The 21,141-nt window shown below is 43.9% G+C and overlaps 1 protein-coding gene across 1 annotated transcript in view; it reads left to right on the top strand.

The window, feature by feature from the left end:
• LOC126419391 (uncharacterized) overlaps positions 1–21,141 on the top strand; it is a 211,532-nt gene that overhangs the window by 152,458 nt on the left and 37,933 nt on the right. Inside the window, exon 7 of the mRNA XM_050086579.1 lies at positions 5,617–5,778. Within this exon, the coding sequence (XP_049942536.1) occupies positions 5,617–5,778 (162 nt within the window). The remainder of the gene's footprint in view (positions 1–5,616; positions 5,779–21,141) is intronic.

Below are 21,141 nucleotides of genomic sequence, written 5' to 3'. Positions count from 1 at the left end.
CCCATTTAACATTATCAAAGGCTTTCTCTACATCTACGAAATCTATGTATGTTGTCAGGTTCTTATCTAGTCGTTTCTCTGTTATTAGTTTTAGAGCAAATATTAGTTCTCTGGTTCCTCTGTCTTTCCGGAATCCAAACTGGTCTTCGGAGAGTGTAGCTTCGACTTCTTGTTCTATACATTTTAGGATGATTAAGGTAAGTATTTTAGAGGCGTGAGTAACTAGGCTGAGCGTCCTATAATTTTCACACCTTGTAGCATTTGCCTTCTTTGGAAAGACCTAACGGAATAAAACTTACTGCAAAACTCTGCAGCCGTGTTAATAGCTGCGACGTTACAAAGCGAAGCAAGGGGAGGGTACGTGTGTGAGAGGTGAGGAGGGGGGGGGGGGGGAGAGTGACAGAAGGGGCGGGACCTATTGCTTGATGAAGTTATTGATTAAGGGGCGAGCCTCTGTTGCAGAAAGTGAACAACATGTCCCGGTATGTCCAGTGTAAACAGTGTGGTCCAGGTAGTACTAAAGTACTACTACTATCGATTATCCGAAATTATACGAGAGTTAGTCAAAAATGTTTGATTATAATCTCACTACAATCAAGTTTTGGTTATGAAAATTGATGATGTCTATGTTCCTTCTTCACATATTCATCGTTGAGCATGAGGCACTTATCTCAACCAATATGGAAGTGTAAAACTGCAAAAAAAAAAAAAAATAAATAAATAAATAAATAAATAAATAAATAAATAAATAAAATAAAAAATACATAAAATTTATGACACGGAATTCTTGTAAACGTTAAATTTTATTGCCCCAAGGCGGTCAGTATGCGAATAGAATACAACACTTTAATTACTTAGCACTGAGGGTATGTGGAATTTGTTTCGGAACTGCCGTGTTCAAGGTGTTGTGCAGAATATAAATGATGCTAGTTTCAATACAGGAATGCTCCCCTTTGTCTATCGCACTTATACGCAAAACCTTCGTGTAGATCATTGTTCACTTGTGCTGTAGCTCTATCTTTACCATACCTGTACTTACATTCAATCATCAGATTTATTGTTGACAATAGTAACTCATTCAGAAAAAACTGCAAAATCCGTTCATTAAAGACTAGACAGAAAAACAGTATGCGCTTCTTTAAGTGTTCTACAGAATGGTGTGCACTATTGAGCAGGATCACACGCAGGTCCCAGGTTCGTACATTTCTGTAAAGTTTTCGGGAGTGTACAACACCGTCCGCCACTCTTGCCCAAGTGGTTAGTGTTGCCGCCCATAGATCGCGGAGCTGTCGGTGACTAGGCACTTGCTGTTTGTGTTTTCCTAATAATTTCATCTCATCTTCACCTTCGCGCACGTCGCCGAAGTGGTGTCAAATAGAAGGACTTGTAGCCATAGGACTCCAGAAAGTTTTTCCTGGACAAGAACGCGATACCATCATTCGATTTATACCACACTGTACACTGTTAACAATGGTGCAGCAATAAGGCATAGGTCATGAATCATAGGGTGTTTGTGATTACACTTCCACTACTTGAGCCAGTACAGATGGAAAAATATTTACTGTGTTGGTACCCAGCTTTATTGGAAATATGCTCAGACACTGTACTGCAGGATTTGCGTTGTTCATCTACATCTTCATCTACTTCTACATGGATACTCTGCAAATCACATTCAAGTGCCTGGAAGAGGGTTCATCGAACTACCTTCACAATTCGCTATCGTTCCAATCTCGTATAGCGCGCGTAGAATGAATACCTATATCTTCCCGTAGGAGCTCAGATTTCCCTTATTTTATCGTGGTGATCGTTCCTCCCTATGTAGGTCGACGTCAACAAAATATTTTCGCATTCGGAGGAGGAAGTTTGTGATTGGTATTTCGGGAAAGAAGATTCCGTCGCAACGAAAAACGCCTTTCTTTAAATGATGTCCAGCACAAATCCTGTGTCATTTCTGTGACACTCTCTCCTATATTTCGCGGGAATACAAAACGTGCTGCCTTTCTTTGAACTTTTTGTATGTACTCCGTCAGTCGTATCTGGTAAGGATCACACACCGTGCATCAGTATTCGAAAAGACAAGCGTAGTGTAGGCAGTCTCTTCAAAAAACGGTTCAAATGGCTCTGAGCACTATGGGACTTAACATCTATGGTCATCAGTCCCTTATAACTTAGAACTACTTAAACCTAACTAACCTAAGGACATCACACAACACCCAGTCATCACGAGGCAGAGAAAATCCCTAGCCCCGCGGGGAATCGAACCCGGGAACCCGGGCGCGGGAAGCGAGAACGCTACCGCACGACCACGAGCTACGGACGGCAGTCTCTTCAGTAGGTCTGTTACATTTTCTAAGTGTCCTGCCAATAAAACGGAGTGTTCGTTTCCCCACAACATTTCTGTGTGTTTCTTCCAATTTAAATTGTTCGTAATTGTAATACCTAGGTATTTAGGTGAATTTACGGCTTTTAGATTAGACTAATTTATCATGTAACTGAAGTTTAAAGAGTTGCTTTTAGCACTCATGTGGATGACCTCACACTTTTCGTTATTTAACGTCAACTGCCACTTTTCGCACCATTCAGATATCTTTTCTAAATCGTTTTGCAGTTTGTTTTGATCTTCTGATGACTTTATCTGTCCATAAACGACAGCGTCATCTGCAAACAACCGAAGACGGCTGCTTTGATTGTCTCCAAAATCGTCTATATAGATAAGGAACAGCAAAGGGCCTATAACATTACCTTGGGGAACGCCAGAAATCACTTCTGTTTTACTCGATGACTTTCCGTCAATTACTACGAACTGTGGCCTCTCTGACAGGAAATCGCAAATCCAGTCACATAACTGAGACGATATTCCATAAGCACGCAATTTCACTACCAGCCGTTTGTGTGGTACAGTGTCAAAAGACTTCCGGGAATCCAGAAATACGGAATCGATCTGAAATCGCTTGTAATAGCACTAGTATTAGATGTCACGATTTGCCGTTTGCACCGGTACTGGAGCGGCGACGTAGAGCTGAAAGACAATCATCAGTGTCTGTTACAGTTTAAGGCAGTCAACACGGGTCTAGACAAGGTGAACTAGGCCTTCCTAGCATGTCTGCTTCATCAAAACGACAGCAACAGAGCTCCTGCTCCTCGTGGGTATAGAAGTGTTCAAGCAACACGGAGAGGTCCTCTTTAACTGACGATATGAGAATTCCTCCAGGGAGAGGCTAACGGCCAATTACGTCCCAAATTGTGGACGAAGTTATATTTCCATGGCTGAGAATGCTTGACGCTATTTGGGACCTTCGAGCTGTGGACGGGCTGTGTCACAACAGCTAAACATTCCATGGTCACGGCTCGAAAAGTGCTGTGAACAATGGTGAAATGGTACGTCTAATAATGTCATCCAAGAATCTGTCAATTAAGACCAAACTTATTGCATACAATGCCGTGATAGTGCCAGTATTGTTGTATTGGGCAGAGACCCTAAGCACAGCAAAGAAGGATGAAGAAAACTTGTTGGTCTTCGAAAAAAAAAAAAGAGAAGGATCTTTGGACCTGTCCAGGAAGGGAGCTCACGGAGACGTAGAAAAAACCAATCGGTAGACCCAGCGATGGGAGGATGAGCTACGGAAAGACCTTTGCTACCTAGGAGTCCGTGACAACTGAATCCAAAGTGCACAAGAGCGCTATCTATGGAGGAGCATTGTGATGATCTACAGGGTCCTCGATCCCCGATTTGATGATGATGATGATGATGATGATGATGATGATGGTGATGATGAATACGGTCCCAGGCTATCGTAGATGCTGATGGTCGTCACAGTTGTAGAGAAGGTGAAGTTTCCACTACGATTTATTACAAAGTGTCTTCGGTAACTGTATGACACAAAGGAGATCGCACAATACATTCCTGACCGTTCCATTCTCAAGTACTGCTTGAGTGTTTGAGGTCCCCACCCCATCAGATTACAGGAATACATTGAAGCAGTTGTTAGGCCTGCTGCTGGTTTCGTTGGCAGCTATTCTTATCAGTACGAGAGTGTTGCGGAAATGCTCGGTGAAATTAGACCGGAGTCGTAGGAGGGAAGAAGACATTCAGTGTGCAAGTAGGTTGTTTAGGTTTTTATAGTGGTTACGTCACGTAGCGCTCTGTATGAAAATCACTGGCTGTGCTGTGTGCAGTCTGTGGCTGGTTTGCATTGTTTTTCGCTACTGTAGTGTTGGGCAGTTGGCTGTTAACAGCGCGTAGCGTTGCGCTGTTGGAGGTGAGCCGCCAGCAGTGGTGGATGTGGGGAAGTGAGATGACGGATTTTTGAGAGCGGATGATCTGGACGTGTGTCTATCAGAATCAGTACATTTGTAAGACTGGATGTCATTAACTGCTATATATGTTATGACTTTTGAACACTATTAAGGTAAATACGTTGTTTGTTCTCTATCAAACTCTTTCATTTGCTAACTATGCCTATCAGTAGTTAGTGCCTTCAGTAGTTTGAATCTTTTATTTAGCTGGCAGTAGTGACGCTCGCTGTATTGCAGTAGTTCGAGTAACGAAGATTTTTGTGAGGTAAGTGATTTGTGAAAGGTATAGGTTAATGTTAGTCAGGGCCATTCTTTTGTAGGGATTTTTGAAAGTCAGATTGCGTTGCGCTAAAAATATTGTGTGTCAGTTTAAGCACAGTCGTGTACAACTTTTCTAAGGGGACGTTGCATATGTCGACGCTTAGCCGAGAATACCTCACTGGAATCTTCTGATTTTTTTTCTTGTAGTTTGTGTAATTAGTGTAGCTATTGTTTACTGCTAGCGCGTAATCATAGAGAGAATTTCCTTTGTAGTTGTAGTTTTTCATTGTTGTACAGTAAAACAGTTGCGGCATGCATGTAGATTTGCACCAAGTATTTCGCAGCTGCCCTTGCAATTAACTAGATATTATGTTCAGTGCAATGTTAATGTGTTCTCTTATTTTTGCTCTTCAAATTGTGCTTTTCTGTGTTATCGTGTGAAATATTGTGACAATAATGGCGTGTGAAAAACGTAACACTAGGCTCCAAAGTAAACTGAGAAATAATAGTGACGACGAGCGTAGCCTATCAGCACCACTGTGTAATGAATTAACAGACATTCGAAGTAGTAATTTGGTAATTGTGCATAGGGAAATGGAGCGGGCGGCAAATTATGGTGTAGACAGTGAAACAAGTAGTGAACAGGGAAGCATTATCGATCGATCGGTCGGCAACAGCTCCTGTTATTTTCTGTTGTCGGTTTTTGCATCCTCTCTGTGCCTCGGCTCTCGGTCGGGGCTAACATCGCTATCCTCGCGCTAAGGCACTGAGAGTTTCAGAGTCTATTACCTCATCCGCCCCCTCCTTTTGTGTATGGAACAGGATAGGTTGTGACTGGCAGTAATTCAAAGTACAATGTTGTCCTGAGCAGTACATACTGTATATTGAGATATTTTTCATAAGAGTCGAACAGAAATGGTGTAAGAACCTTCTCGATTCTAAAATGTTCCCTAATTACAGATTAAGGATGTGGAAAGAAGAAATGCACTTTGTCGATAAAAACACTAATCAAAAACTGAATCTAGCTACTCACTTTGTTTATCCTGTGTGTCTTTCTAGATGTGGACTGCAAAACAAATGCAGCACAGTTTGACGATTTTGGAACGTCGATTGAGAACTGTCGGCCAGGCACCACATTTCGACGAAACTGTAACCTGTGCTACTGCTCGGAGGATGGTATGTCAGCAGTATGCAGCACCCAGCCTTGTACCGGAATTAAAGGTAAGTTTCTGCCTGCCAGAGTAGATTTTAGTAGCGCTGTGTTACGGAAGCGGTGGGTCAGCTCCATCAACATCTACGTCACCCATTTGGCAGCCAATGCTAGACGGAGACCTTTTCCATTAATCAAAGACTTCTTTTACGCAGCCATGTGGCTCAGTTTACATTACTCCATCTTCTCTGTTTCTTCCACACTCTCCGAAATCCTACAGATACAATTTTAGGTCCGTCTATCATCCATGTACATGGCCCATGTCCAGTGCATCTGTATATAATTTTCTTTGCAGTCATAATTAGCTCTTTAGTACCTGTCTGATTCGTAATCCATTTCATGTTTTCCAGTGTGTCTCGTCATAACATGTATTATGCGTTGTCCTTTCTTCACTGAACAACAATAAATTACTGAACGACTTTCGCATAAAAAATCGCCGGCTGGAGTGGCCGAGCGGTTCGAGGCGCTTCAGTCTAGAACCGCGCGACTGCTGCGGTCGCAGGTTCGAATCCTGCCTCGGGCATGGATGTGTGTGATGTCCTTAGGTTAGTTAGGTTTAAGTAGTTCTAAGTTCTAGGGGACTGATGACCTCAGATGATGAGTCCCATAGTGCTCAGAGCCAGCCATAAAAAATCCATATAGACCTTCCATCTTTCAATACTAATAATTCACGCTCATGGTGAAATTACTTTTCTAAGCAACTGGGAACATCAGCGTTGAAACCCAGCTAAGATTATTCCAGGACATTTTTTAATACTTTGTTTATTTCATGTCCTATCTATTAAGTCACTGTCTTCATCTTTCCTGAGAGCTGGTTCTTCGATTTCTTGTTATTATTTTCGCTTTATTCATCATGCTTTACTTTAGTTTTATTATAATCGATTTTGAGACTTAGTTTCAAACCCGCCCTTTTAAGATCTTTCATTCACTGTTGGATTTATCTACAGTAAAGACTGTTATCAGATTAATGAAGTTGATTTACGCTGACGTGGCAAAAGTTACTCGGTACCTCCTAATATAAGGTCTATATTCCTTTTGCGCTGCGTAGTGCATCAGCTCGACTTGGTGTGATCTCAACATGTTGGAAGTCCCCTGCAGAAATATTGAGCCATGCTGCCTCTGCAGACGCCGTTATTGTGAATGTGTTGCCGATGCAGGAGTTTGTGCACTAACAGACTTCTGAATTATACACCAAATATGTATGATGGGATTCATGTCGGGTGATCTGGGTGGCCAAATTGTTCGCAAGAATTTTCCAGAATTTTCTTCAAACCAATCGCGAAGAGCTGTGGCTGGGTGGCATGGCACAAAGTAACGCATTAAAATTCCATATTGTTTAGAAGCATGAATTCCTGAATGGTTGCACATTGTCTCCAAGCAGCCAGAAATAATCATTTTCAATGAATAATCGGTTCAATTATAACAGAGGACCAGTCCAATCCAAGTAAACACAGTCGCACTATTATGGAGCCACCAACAGCTTGTATAGGTGCCTTGTTGGCAACTTTGGTCCATGGCTTCGTGTGGTCTGCACCATACACGAACGCTAATATCAGGTCTTACCAACTGAAGTCGGGACTCACCTAACCAGATCACGGTTTTCCAGGCGCTTAGGGTTCCACCGAAATGGTCACGAATCCAGGAGAGACGTTGCAGGCCGTATAGTGCTATTAGCAAAGGCACTCGCATCGGACGTCTGCTGCAATCTACCATTAACGCCAGTCGTAGCGGGTACCTTCGTCGTACCTCCCACAGTGATTTCTGCGATTATTTCAGTCAGTGTTGCTTGTTTGTTAGCACTGACAACTTTACGCGAACGCCACTACTCTCGGTTGTTAAGTGAAGGCCGTCAGCCACTGCGTTGTCCGTGATGGGAAGTAATGTCTGAAATTTAGTATTCTTTGCACGCTCTTGATACTGTGGATCTCGGAATATTGAATTCCCTAACGATTTCTGGAATGGAAACGCCCATGAGCGTAGATCCAACTACCATTCCGCGTTCAGAGTCTGTTTATTCCTGTCGTGGGGCCATAATCAGGTCGGAAACCTTCTCACATGAAACATATGAGGGAAATGACTGTTCCGCCAGTGTACAGCCCTTTTATACCGTGTGCTAGCGACACTACCGCCATCTCTACATGTGGATATCGCTATCCCATTACTTTTTGTCACCTCAGCGTAGGTATTCAGTGAAAAATTTCAGTGCTGGTGACTTTTCGGTGTTGTATAATCGTGGTCCATGAAACTTTTCCATACCTAACGTTACGTCCGTAGCTGCACTGGGCATTCTCAGATGTGTTTCTGGTTTCAGTGAGTCTTTCCAACTGGTGGATTGGGAGTAGCAGAGTGACATAAGTACTGTAAAACAAGGAATGTGTAGAACTTTATACACTACTGGCCATTAAAATTGGTACACCACGAAGATGACGTGCTACAGACGCGAAATTTAACCGACAGGAAGAAGATGCTGTGATATGCAAATGATTAGCTTTTCAGAGCATTCACACTAGGTTGGCGCCGGTGGTGACACCTACAATGTGCTGACATGAGGAAAGTTTCCAACCGATTTCTCATACACAAACAACAGTCGACCGGCGTTGCCTGGTGAAACATTGTTGTGATGCCTCGTGTAAGTAGGAGAAATACGTACCATCACGTTTCCGACTTTGGTAAAGGTCGCATTGTAGAGTATCGCAATTGCGGTTTATCGTATTACGACATTGCTGCTCGCGTTGGTCGAGATCCAATGACTGGTAGCAGAATATGGAATCGGAGGGTTCAGGAGGGTAATACGGAACGCCGTGAAGCATCCCAATGGCCTCGTATCACTAGCAGTCGAGATGACAGGCATCTTTCCCGCATGGCTGTAACGGATCGTGCAGCCACGTTTCGATCCCTGAGTCAACAGATGGGGACATTTGCAAGACAACAACCATCTGCACGAACAGTTCGACGACATTTGCAGCACCTTGGACCATCAGCTCGGAGACCATGGCTGCGGTTACCCTTGACGCTGCATTACAGACAGGAGCGCCTGCGCTGGTGTACTCAACGACGAACCTGGGTGCACGAATGGCTATACGTCATTTTTTCGGATGAATCCAGGTTCTGTTTACAGCATCATGATGGTCGCATCCGTGTTTGGCGACATCGCTGTGAACGCACATTCGAAGCGTGTATTCGTCATCGCCTTACTGGCGTATCACCCGGCGTGATGGTACGGGGTGCCGTTGGTTACACGTCTCGGTCGCCTCATGGTCACATTGACGGCACTTCAGACGTGTTACGACCCGTGACTCTACCCTTCATTCGATCCCTGCGAAACCCTAGATTTCAGCAGGATAATGCACGACCGCACGTTGCAGGTCCTGTACGGGTCTTTCTAGATACAGAACATGTTCGACTGCTGCCCTGGTCAGAACATTCTCCAGATCTCTCACCAATTGGAAACCTTTGGTCAATGGTGGCCGAGCAACTGGCTCATCGCAATACGCTAGTCACTACTCTTGATGAACTACGGTATCGTGTTGAAGCTGCATGGGCAGCTGTACCTGTACCCGCCATCCAAGCTCTGTTTGACTCAATGCCAAGGCGTATCAAGGCCGTTATTACGGCCAGAGGTGGTTGTTCTGGGTACTGATTTCTCAGGATCTATGCATCCAAATTGAGTGAAAATGTAAACACATGTCAGTTCTAGTATAATATATTTGTCCAATGAATAGCCGTTTATCATATGCATCTTTTCTTTTTGTAGCAATTTTAATGGTACTCATGTAATCCTTCTGAGAGACAGAAAGCTATCGACTGTCGTCTGTCAAAGATAAAACTTATTTGTCGCTTCTGTAGAGCTACTGTCCATTCATCACTAAGTTTCACAGCTGCTTACTTTCTGTTAAGATTACCTCTGTGTGTACATATTTCATTGGCTTCTTTATACAGCCCTGAATAATGCACTGTTCAGTCGCATTAATGTGACCACACTTCATATGGCTGAAGAACCACCTATTGTAGTGCGGACCGCTTCAAGACGTGCAGGGAAAGACTGAATGCGGTTCTGGAAGGTAGCGACACGGATATGGAGCCATAACGACTTCAGTGCTGAGCGCAGCTGCTGTATATTTCTCGATAGAAGATCCATGGCGCACAAGCCAGTGGGGATGGTAGTGCCAATTTCGATTGGGTTTTAATTCGGCGAGTCTGGTGGTCAGGGGAGTACGTTAACATCATCCTGGTACTCTTCGAACCACGCACTTACATTGCAAGCTGCGTGACACGATCACCGTTCTGCTGGCAGATGCCATTGGGACGAGGAGGAGAAAACTGCATGTAGGGGTGGACACTGTCTCCAAGGACAGATGTGTACCTGTGTTGATTCATTCTGTCTTCCTTAATGACGAGATCACGCAGGAACTGATTTGAAAACCTTCTGCGGATCATAACGCTCCCTCTTCTGGCCTGGACCTCTCCGACGATTGTCGCAGGGTGCTTGCAATCAGACGTTCCATGCCATACAAGCATAAAAAATGATTCATCTTGCAAAAGCTACCTGTCACCATTCAGCGGAAGTCCAGTAGCTGTACTGCCGTGCAAATTCCAGCCTCGGTCGCCCATGAACAGCAGTCAGTACGTGTCCATGAACCAGGCACCTGCTGCAAAGGCCTATATGTTCCAACGTTCGCTGAACGGTGATGAGGAGACACTGTTGGTGGCTCATTGGTTTATCTGGGCGTTCAGCTACTCAACAGTTGCACGTCTATTACCTCGTACACATATCCACAGCTGTCGTTCACCCATATAATCTACAGCCTGTGTTGCATCACAGCTGCCTGGGCGCCGGTTAAAGATAGCGTCATTTGAATCACAGCAGCACGCGAAGGTAAAAATGGTTCAAATGGCTCTGAGCACTATGGGACTTAACTTCTGAGGTCATCAGCCCCCTAGAACTTAGAACTACTTAAACCTAACTAACCTAAGGACATCACACACATCCATGCCAGAGGCAGGATTCGAACCTACGACCGTAGCGGTCGCGCGGTTCCAGACTGCAGCGCCTAGAACCGCCGGCCACCCCGGCCGGCAGCACGCGAAGGTTTCACAAACTTAGCCATTTCGCAAATTCTTCGATCCATGGCTCGAAGCCCAATGATTACGCTCTTCTAGACATGAGATAAATTGCTCCGTTTCCGCAATACGACTACGACTGTATTGTTTGCTGCATTCCATCGATACAGTTTATATAACCCCCCCCCCCCCCCCCCCCCCCACACACACACACACACTGACAGAGCTGCCACCTGCCGCCTGGGAGTGGTTATTGCACATTGAAATCGAACATGGGAGGTTGTCACATTAATGGGACTTTGCAGTGCAGATCGTCATTGCAAATAGAATTTTGCTTCCAGGAAACTTCACTTCACGGTTTCTGTCTGCAGAGCATCCTCTGCTACAGCTGATTTTTCTGTTCTCTCTTCTTTCAGCCTTGAAATCAAGCCTATCTTGGTAGATCCAATGCAGACGTTACCATACATACACCGAATTTTATACACCCCATGCTGATAAAGGAAGGCGTTTATCCATTATAGCTCACAGTGCTTGATGTACACTGCGCAAGAGAACTGAAGGGTTATTTTTCGTAAAACCAATAATATTCCCATGTGGCGACATAGAAGCGTTATACAGTACTAATCATTAAACTTGCTACACCAAGAAGAAAAGCAGATGATAAACGGGTATTCATTGGACAAATATATTATACTAGAAGTGACATGTGATAACATTTTCACGCAATTTGGGTGCATAGATCCTGAGAAATTAGTACCCAGAACAACCACCTCTGGCCGTAATAACTGCCTTGATACGCCTGGGAATCGTCAAACAGAGCTTGGATGGCGTGTACAGGTACAGCTGCCTATGCAGCTTCAACACGATTCCACAGTTCATCAAGAGTATTGACTGGCGTATTGTGATGAGCCAGTTGCTCGGCCACCATTGACTAGACGTTTTCAGCTGGTGAGAGATCTGGAGAACGTGCTAGCGAGAGCAGCAGTCGAACATTTTCTGTATCCAGAAGGGCCAGTACAGGACCTGCAACATGCGGTCTTGCATTATCCTGCTGAAATGTAGGGTTTCGCAGGGATCGAATGAAGGGTAGAGCCACGGGTCATAACACATCTGAAATGTAACGTGTACTGTTCAATATTCCGTCAGTGTGAACAAGAGGTGACCGAGACGTTTAACCAATGGCACCCCATACCATCACCAGACTGAAGCGCCTAGAACCACTCGGCCACACTGACCGGCTTTAGTGTCCATTGGACAGTCACTCAAGATGGGGTACAAGCTCACATTACCAAAGGATGGGGAAGGAAACCATCCTATCGTCTTCCTGGTGCACATTATGGAAATCACGGACAGCTGGGTGGGGATTTGAATCACGTTGTCCCAAATACGAGCCCAGTGTGCTCCACCTAACAACAGTGGTAGCTTTTGGAAAATCATATCAATGTGCTACAATGTTGTGGCCAGTGGCCTCTTACCTTACAAGGGTATACTAGTGTATGCATTTTATACGTGTAAACTCAGCTCCTTAAGTTTATTCAAATTTTATAATTAATCCTTTAACATTATGGAGAATAAATCAAAACGAAAAAAAATGGTAATAACGGGAACAGTGGCCGAGCAGATGAAGTGCTGGTATACCACGCCAGTATGTACCCAGCTACTGCTCTACATACAAATCCTTAGAGCTTGTTTTACCTTTTCGTATGACCCACTCAGGCGAAATATTCTAAGAACTTGAAAGGGGCATCTACCTGCTTCTGCTCACATAGTTTGAGCCTAATGGCTGAGTCCTGTGCGACGCCCTCCTGTTGTTTGGATTTAGACTTGTCGTAGATCTACTTAACATTTTTTAAATCTCGCTTCGTCCCCCAATGATCTACTGGAAGAGGGCCTCTTTTATCAGATCATCTACAGAAAAGACTTTTTTGGGTACATCTCCTCATGTACTTTTTTACCTTCATTTTTGACTTACAAGTGAAGTAATAGTAACTAATTTGAGTATATTAATAGTTCAAATGGCTCTGAGCACTATGGGACTTAACTTCTGAGGTCATTAGTCCCCTAAAACTTAGAACTACTTTAAACTAACTAAGGATATCACACACATCCATGCCCGAGGCAGGATTCGAACCTGCGGCCGTTGCAGTCGCGCGGTTTCGGACTGAAGCTCCTAGAACCACTCGGCCATCGCGGCCGGCGAATATATTAATATTATGTATATAAACTGTATATTTAATGTTATAATCAATAGCTTAAAATTGTATTGAACAAAATATAATGAAAAAAAGGGAATCATGGGTGTGGTGGAAGTAGAACCAGAGTCGATGAACTGCGAGTCAGTTAGCTTGACCACTCATCCACGGCGCCATTATGTCAAGAGCTCCTCATGAGTCCTCTATGCCTGCACTGCACGTTATATGCACCTTCAAAGAAAGATATTGACCTGGTCCTGCGATCAACGTAGCACTCATAGTTCCAGAAGGGATGACGTCATATCAGGGCACGCACAGTCGTAAACAGACAGCTGTGACCCTCCTTTGAGTTTATCGTAGTGTGGCTGATCATCTATTCAGCACTCAACACTGTTGTCTAGTTGTCATGGAGAGAGTGCTACAAAACATATCTGCATCTCTTTTATTTACACGCCAACACCCATTCGAAGGGAACTGGCGAAATTTTAGAGTGATTTCTGGCTCGCATTCAAAGAGAAGATATAATTTTAGTGCGATATTCGCCTCACATTCAAATTGAAATGGCCTAATTTTAAAGAGATGTTAACACTGTGCTGTAGAATATTAGCACATTATAGCTGGCTGCCTCTGAAACCAGGTTGATGAGCTGTTGTGACAGGTGGAGGAACCGGGTATATCGAGGTGAGGAAGCAGCAGTACTACCAACCAAGGCCAGCATTACAGTGCAGTGGTGAGTGGGTGTCTGTTAGAAGCTCAGTGAGACATCGGAGAATCAGTAATGGAAAAAAAACAGCTATTACTGAAAGTATGTCCTTCCTGGGATGCCAGCTCCTACAGGTGTGAGAAGTACAAGCCAAATTGAAGAAGCCACTGCAGTCAGCGCATGACACGTGGCTACTGCAAGTGGAAGGAAGTGATGGTGTCAGTGGCAGCATCACCGCAAGTCTCTGACGGAGCGAGATTAACACCTTATGTTAGCCCCACTGTCATGTGGCAGACAAAGAGCTGTGGATAAGGCGTCTGGAAGTGCGACAAATCATGCTGTGAACCCAGGGTGGAAGAGGCGGCTCAGAATAGCGAAGTCTGCCCATAAGAGCAGATGCAGGCAGCAAGAATTTCATCCACACAGATGATGGTGGACAAGCAGTAATACTCCCGAGGAGGGAGCCAGGGAGTGGGAACCAGAGATCTCCAGGTTGAAAGGCTGGCAGCAGATGAAGTAGGCCCACCACAGCTCTGAACTTAGCACCAACAGCATTTCCACAGCTAGTAGCGTCAGAGGCCTAAGAAAGTGACTGTCTGAGCCATGTATACTCGTGGACTCGTAGACTTATACGCTGACGTAGGTCCTTCCTCTAGATCGGTGGTCGGTAGGCAGTGATATCTTGCACTATAAATAAAGAGCAATTATATGGTCTTGGCCTATCCGTTGCTTTTTTTACCACATCAGTGCGTGGGATTGGATGTGAAGTAACCAGTGTGGCTACGCATTCTCTCGGCCTCTCTGCTTGACGACCAGATGAAGTAACCTCCTGGGTGCCTCACTAGCAGTACTCACTGTATCAGCAATTATTTCAAGTGAAATTTTGCTCAGTCAGCTGCTTCACTGCCTTCTTGCAGTAGCGACAGAGATAACCTTATTTTTCCCCCGTCACACCAAATACATAATTTTTCGGCCCAAAATGCCTCACTCCTTCGTTTCGGTTTCTGAAAAAAATCTCGAAATACATTTATGCATTGTCAGTACACTTAGTTTTTCTCTCGCTTTCGGTATAAATCACAAAGCTAACTGGCTATATTCTCACAGTGAAACATCTTTATCTAGGTTCAGTTCACTAGACTGTCTCACTTACCTACAGGAACATGTGTCCACAGAATCCCGCTTACAAACTGGTAAGGTCAAATTCTCCTATATTCAGAACTCTCCATCAAAAATAATAACAGTACCCATCAACTCTTTCTTATGCTCCATACTTCCCCTCGTTTACCAGGTTGTTCTCCATTTAATTTCGATTCTGGGTCAGCTTCAACCACAAAGCGCAGCACACTTAGGCGAACATAGATGATCAAAGGCGCATGTGATGTCAGTCATTAAGGCTGTCGCATATTTCCGATCTGTGTTTCGTATTACGTGTCGTCAGTTGGTTGATTTATGATCTGCATCTACATGTAAATCTACGCCTACATGGCTGCTCTGAAGTTCACACTAAAGTGCCTGACAGAGTGTTCGTCGACTAACTTTCACATTATTTCTCTGTCATTTCGGTCTCGAGCTGCGCACGGGAAAACGGATACTTAAATCTTTCCGCGAGAGGCTCTAATTTCTCTTATTTTATGACGATGATCATTTCTCCCTGCATTGGCGGGTGTCAACAAAAGTTTTTTCATTTCGTGAAAAAGTCTCGCGGCAACGAAAAACGCCTTTGTTTCAATGAGTGCCACCCCAGATAGTGTATCGTACCCGTGACAACATCTCCCCTGTTTCCCGATAATACAAAACGAGCTGCCCTTCTTTGAACTTTGACTAATCTGTCAGGATCCCCCACTGCACAGCAGTACTCTAGCAGAGGACAGACAAGCGTGCTGTAGGTAGTGTCTTTAGTTGATCTGTTGTATCCGCTGCCGGCCGGAGATGCCGAGCGGTTCTAGGCGCTACAGTCAGGAACCGCGCGACCGCCACGTTCGCAGGTTCGAATCCTGCCTCGGGCATGGATGTGTGTTAGTTAGGTTTAAGTAGTTCTAAGTTCAAGTTAGGGTACTGATGACCTCAGAAGTTAAGTCCCATAGTGCTCAGAGCCATCTGATTCATTTTTGTTGTATTCTCTAAGAGTCCTGACATTAAAACGCAGTCTTTGATTTACCATCCCCACCGCATTATCTATGGGTTTGTTGCAGTTTCAATTGTCCGTAATTGTAATGCGTAGGGATTTAGTTGAATTGGCAGTCTTTAGATTTGTCTGATTTGTCCTGTAGTCGAAACTTAGCGCAGTCCTTTTACTATTCTTGTGGATGACCTCACAGTTTTCATTATTTAGACTCAATTGCCACTTTTCGCGTTATTAAGATATTTTATCGAAATCATTCTGCAATTGGTTCTGATCTGCTGGTTACATTTTTGACGGTAAATGATAGCATCACCTTAGACAATACTGCTCAGATTGCCACTAAATCGTTTATAGCAGATTAGGAAGATCAGAGGGCCAGAACACTTCATTTAAGGAAGCCAGATGTCACTTCCATTTTACTCGATGATTTTCTGTCAATTACTACGAACTGGGATCTATATGACAGAAACACACGAATCCACAGGCTGAGCTGAGACTATAGGCCATAGGCAGGCCATTTGATTAGACGCCACTTGTGAGGAACGATACCAAAAGCTTTGAACATAGCTGCGAAGGTTCAGTGACCGCGTCAGAATTATATTAGAAGAAATAAGCCCTCGGTCACAAATATTAAGTCAAAATTGACCAGGTTTCGACGCTACTCTGAGCGTCGTTTTCAGATTAATTCTGAAGACGACACTCATAGTAGCGTCGAAACCTGGTCAGTTTTGACTTAATATTTGTGATCGAAGGCGTATTTGTTCTAATATGATACCAAAAGGTTTTTGGAAACCTGGAAATAAGGGATCACTCTGAAATGTATTCTCAATAGCACTCATTACACTGTGCCAATAAAGCGCTAGGTGAGTTTCATAAAATCGATACTTTCTGAATTCGTGTTGACTGTGTGTTAGGAAACTGTTTTCCTTGAGGTAGTTCATTATTCTCGATCACAGTGTACGTTTTATAATCCTACTGCTAATCTAAGTCAGGGATACGAATCTGTAATTCACTGGATTAATGTTATTTCTAGAACATCGATGTGACATTCACAGCTTTCCATTCTTTAGGTACAGACCTTTTGTTGAGCGAGCAGTTTATATGATAGTCAAGTACGGAGCTGCTGTATCATCATAATATGAAAGAAATCTAATAGGTATACCATCTGGAGCGAAGGATGTGCTTATATTAAGTGATTTAAGGTGTTTTTGAACACCGTTCATATTTACCTCTAAGTTACTCATGTTGGCAGCAACTCTTGATTAGAATTCTGGAATATTTACACTACTGGACATTAAAAATGCTACACGAAGACGAAATGCAGATGATAAACGGGTGTTCATTGGAGAAGTGTATTCTACTAGAACTGACATCTGATCACATTTTCACGCAATTTGGGTGCATAGATCCTGTGAAATCAGTATCCAGAACAACCACCTCTTTCCGTAATAACGGCCTTGATACGCCTGGGCATTGAGTCAAACAGAGCTTGGATGGTGGGCGTGAACGGGTACAGCTGCCCATGCAGCTTCAACACGATACCACGGTACATCAAGAGTAGTGAATGGCGTATTGTGACGCGCCAGATGCTCGGCCACCATTGACCAGACGTTTTCAATTAGTGAGAGAGATCTGGAGAATATGATGGCCAGGGCAGCCGTCGAACATTTTCTGTATCCAGAAAGGCCCGTACAGGACCTGCAACAAGCGGTTGTGCATTATCCTGCTGAAATGTAGGGTTTCGCAGGGATCGAAACAAGGGTAGAGCCACGGGTCGTAACACATCTGAAATGTTGGCGATGACGAATACATGCTTCCAATGTGCGTTTACCGCGATGTCGCCAAATACGGATGCGACCATTATGATACTGTAAACAAAACCTGGATTCATCCGAAAAAATGACGTTTTGCCATTCGTGCACCCAGTTTTGTCGTTGAGTACACCATCGCAGGCGCTCCTGTCTGTCATGCAGCGTCAAGGGTAACCGCAGCCATGATCTCGAGCAGATAGACCCTGCTGCTGCAGATGGTGGTTGTCTTGCAAACATCCCCATCTGTTCACTCATAGATCGAGACGTGGCTGCACGATCCGTTACAGCCATGCGGATAAGATGCCTGCGATCTCGACTGGCAGTGATACGAGGCCGTTGGGATGCATCACGGCGTTCCGTATTACCCCCCTGAACCCGCCGATTCCATATTCTGCTACCAGTCATTGGATCTCGACCAACGCGAGCAGCAATGTCGCAATACGATAAACCGCAATTGCGATACTCTACAATGCGACCTTTACCAAAGTCGGAAACGTGACGATACGCATTTCTCCTCCTTATACGAGGCATCACAACCATGTTTCACCAGGCAACGCCGGTCAACTGCTGTTTGTATATGAGAAATCGGTTGGAAACTTTCCTCATGTCAGCACGTTGTAGGTGTCACCACCGGCGTCAACCTTGTGTGAATTCTCTGAAAAGCTAATCATTTGCATATCACAGCATCTTCTTCCCGTCGGTTAAATTTCGCGTCTGTAGCACTTCATGTTCGTGGTGTAGCAGGTTTAATGACCAGTAGTGTACTTTGTCTTCTTTGGTGAAGGAATTTCGGAGAACCGTTTTTAGTTGATCCCAAATGTCATCGGCAACATTACCATCGGTATCGCGCAGTGAAGGTATTCACAGAAGAAGGTTGAGTCAGTACATAAGTCGCAAACTGGGATAGAGACATCGGAGCAGCCTACAACTTATTTTCTCTTGTAAACTTAAGCACTTATGCTGTCTTTCGATAAAGCGTTGAAAGGCTGCAGCATGGAATTCTTGTGCCAGCGTTCGTATTTAACGAATGACCTCTCAGTATATAACAAGAATGTTTGGTTCCTTAAACTGTTGCAACACGCAAGACTGATGTGTCCTGTGGGTAGCGAAATAGCCCTAGACGGGGAAACAATGTGCCATCACTGGATAACCAGCGCGGCCTGGACGCTCCTTGATTGCTACTTTATTTTCCTTTGCTAAATTCCTGTATCCAGTCAAAAAAAAATTTCAGTTAAGTACAGATCTAAGCAAATACCGCTCGAATTTCATTATGGACGTGCTAAGTGCATCGCCCCTCGGCTCATGAAAATCTCATTTTCTAGTCCGTTATGCACTCATAACACATCTTGGTCTGACTGCAGACCATTATGAATTGGCGCGGAATAGTGTGTACCGGTTACCTTCCACGCCATGTGTACTTCCTTCGTTCTGCATACGTAAAGGAGCGAAATTTAGAACGATATGCGTTATTCTGCCTGTTAAAAACCATCCAACAGCAAAGATTGCATGGAAATCGCTATTGTGTACCATGTTTGTCTGATACGACAGAAGTCTGTGAGTAATATGTAGATGGACATTGCCTTTTGCACAAGGCGCTTAATGCTTTAAATATTTTATCTATGACAAACCTTTCACAATACGCTGATTTTTATCTACTTGACATCTTGTGCCTGACGTTCAGAGCAAAATGAAGACCTTCTACAACAAAAAGATTTTTAAGACCTGACGATAACAGCAAAGTCTGTAGCAATCGGATATCTTAAATATAGAAATATTTTATGCGATATTGGCTGTTGAATGGGTTTTAGTAATTAAAACAAATCGCTCTTTAGTACCCTCAAAACGAGAAAATTCAGCCATATTCTGGCGTTTGCGACATATTTTTTTTTAACTCACGCTAGTATGCAATCTTCTCTCTCGTATTTTACAGATACGAAGCGATGCACCGTTGAACTGAAAAGCTACATGTTTGGGGCTGAGTAGAAGCTGGGAGCTCACAGGGGCTACCATATTAGTAGCTATGTTTTTTTCTGTAAATGCTAAATAATTATATTCTTGTATTAATATCTACAATAAGATCCCAGAAATTTGTAGAACAGCCTGCCAACACCACTGTAAACAAAATTGTCTTATTTTGTGAATTTTAACCCCCCCCTCCCCCCCCCCCCCCCCCCCCGCCATCGTTGTTTTAGTTAATGTAGCTATTTCCATGTGAAAAAACTTAATATTGTCCTATGTAAACACTCTGACATTTTTGTATCTTCTGTACCAATACGAGGGTTGCCCGTAAACTAATGCATGGATTTTTTTTTTTTTTTCTCAGCCGAAAACAATGCACGAATGCGAAACGTTACGTACGTATTTCCTGAGTGAGCACTCCACGTTTCCGTCACTTCCGACAGATAGCGTACATGCAGGATAGTTTCAAAATGGTGTCTGTAGGAGATGTGCGAGGGCCATTATTTTTTTTTTTTTTTCAACCTCCGGTCGTTTAGTGTAGAAGCTACGCGGGCGGCAGAAAGCGGACATGCACTGTAGGCTACTGTACAACTCTCGCACTACAAACTGCGCCATTTCCGACCTCAAGGCATCAGTCTGCGTTGCACTATAGCTACGTAAATATGGCTGCCGTAATTGTTGTTCCCACCAAGTGTAATTCGGTTCAGCAATCAGAAGGGAATAGTGCAGCAGAAACTCATCGGAGAATGAACCGAGTGTATGGTGATAACTTCATGAATGATAGTGTTGTGCGTGAATGATGCCTAAGGATTAAAGGTGGCTGAAATGTCGTGCATGATGAAGGAGGCCCAGGACGCAAGTCTGTCGTTACAGCTGACCTTGTTGAACGAGTTATAGAAAATCGTAGGTTCACCATAACTGCTTTGTCTATGGAAATTCCGGAAGTTTCAAGATCTGTCGTACACTCTGTAGTTACTGGAAATTTAGGTTACAAAAAACTTTGCGCTTGTTGGGTTCCAAAAATGTTGACGGACGCCCACAGAAGTCACCGAATGGCGTCAGCTTTGAATTTCCTTGACCGTTATCACGATGAAGGAGAGAACGTTTTGAAATCAATTGTTACTGGAGATGAAACTTGGATCCAATACGACACACCGGAAACAAAACGACAATCACAACAATGGGTGCATCCCATTTCACCAAACAAACCAAAAAATTTCAAACAACATTCAACAACAGAAATGTTATGGCTACCGTGTTTTGGGACCAAAATGGCGTGTTGCTTGTAGAGTTTATGCAGCCCTATCAATGCAGCTGCTTATTGTGCAACCTTATGACTTTTCGGGAGAGCCATTCAAAGCAAACGAAGAGGAATGTCGACCTCAGGAATTGTGTTGATCCATGACAACGTTCGTCCACACACTGCTGGCTCAATCCAACGGCTCCTAGAACAATTTCAATGGGACATTTTCGATCATCCGCCGTACAGTCCTGATCTGGCACCCAGCAACTTTTACCTTTTCCCT

The sequence above is a fragment of the Schistocerca serialis genome, chromosome 9 (assembly GCF_023864345.2).
Source record: "Schistocerca serialis cubense isolate TAMUIC-IGC-003099 chromosome 9, iqSchSeri2.2, whole genome shotgun sequence".
In the NCBI taxonomy this organism is placed as follows: Eukaryota; Metazoa; Arthropoda; class Insecta; order Orthoptera; family Acrididae; genus Schistocerca; species Schistocerca serialis.
The sequence above is the reverse complement of the archived record's forward strand: the minus strand, read 5'-3'. Positions and strand labels throughout refer to the sequence as shown.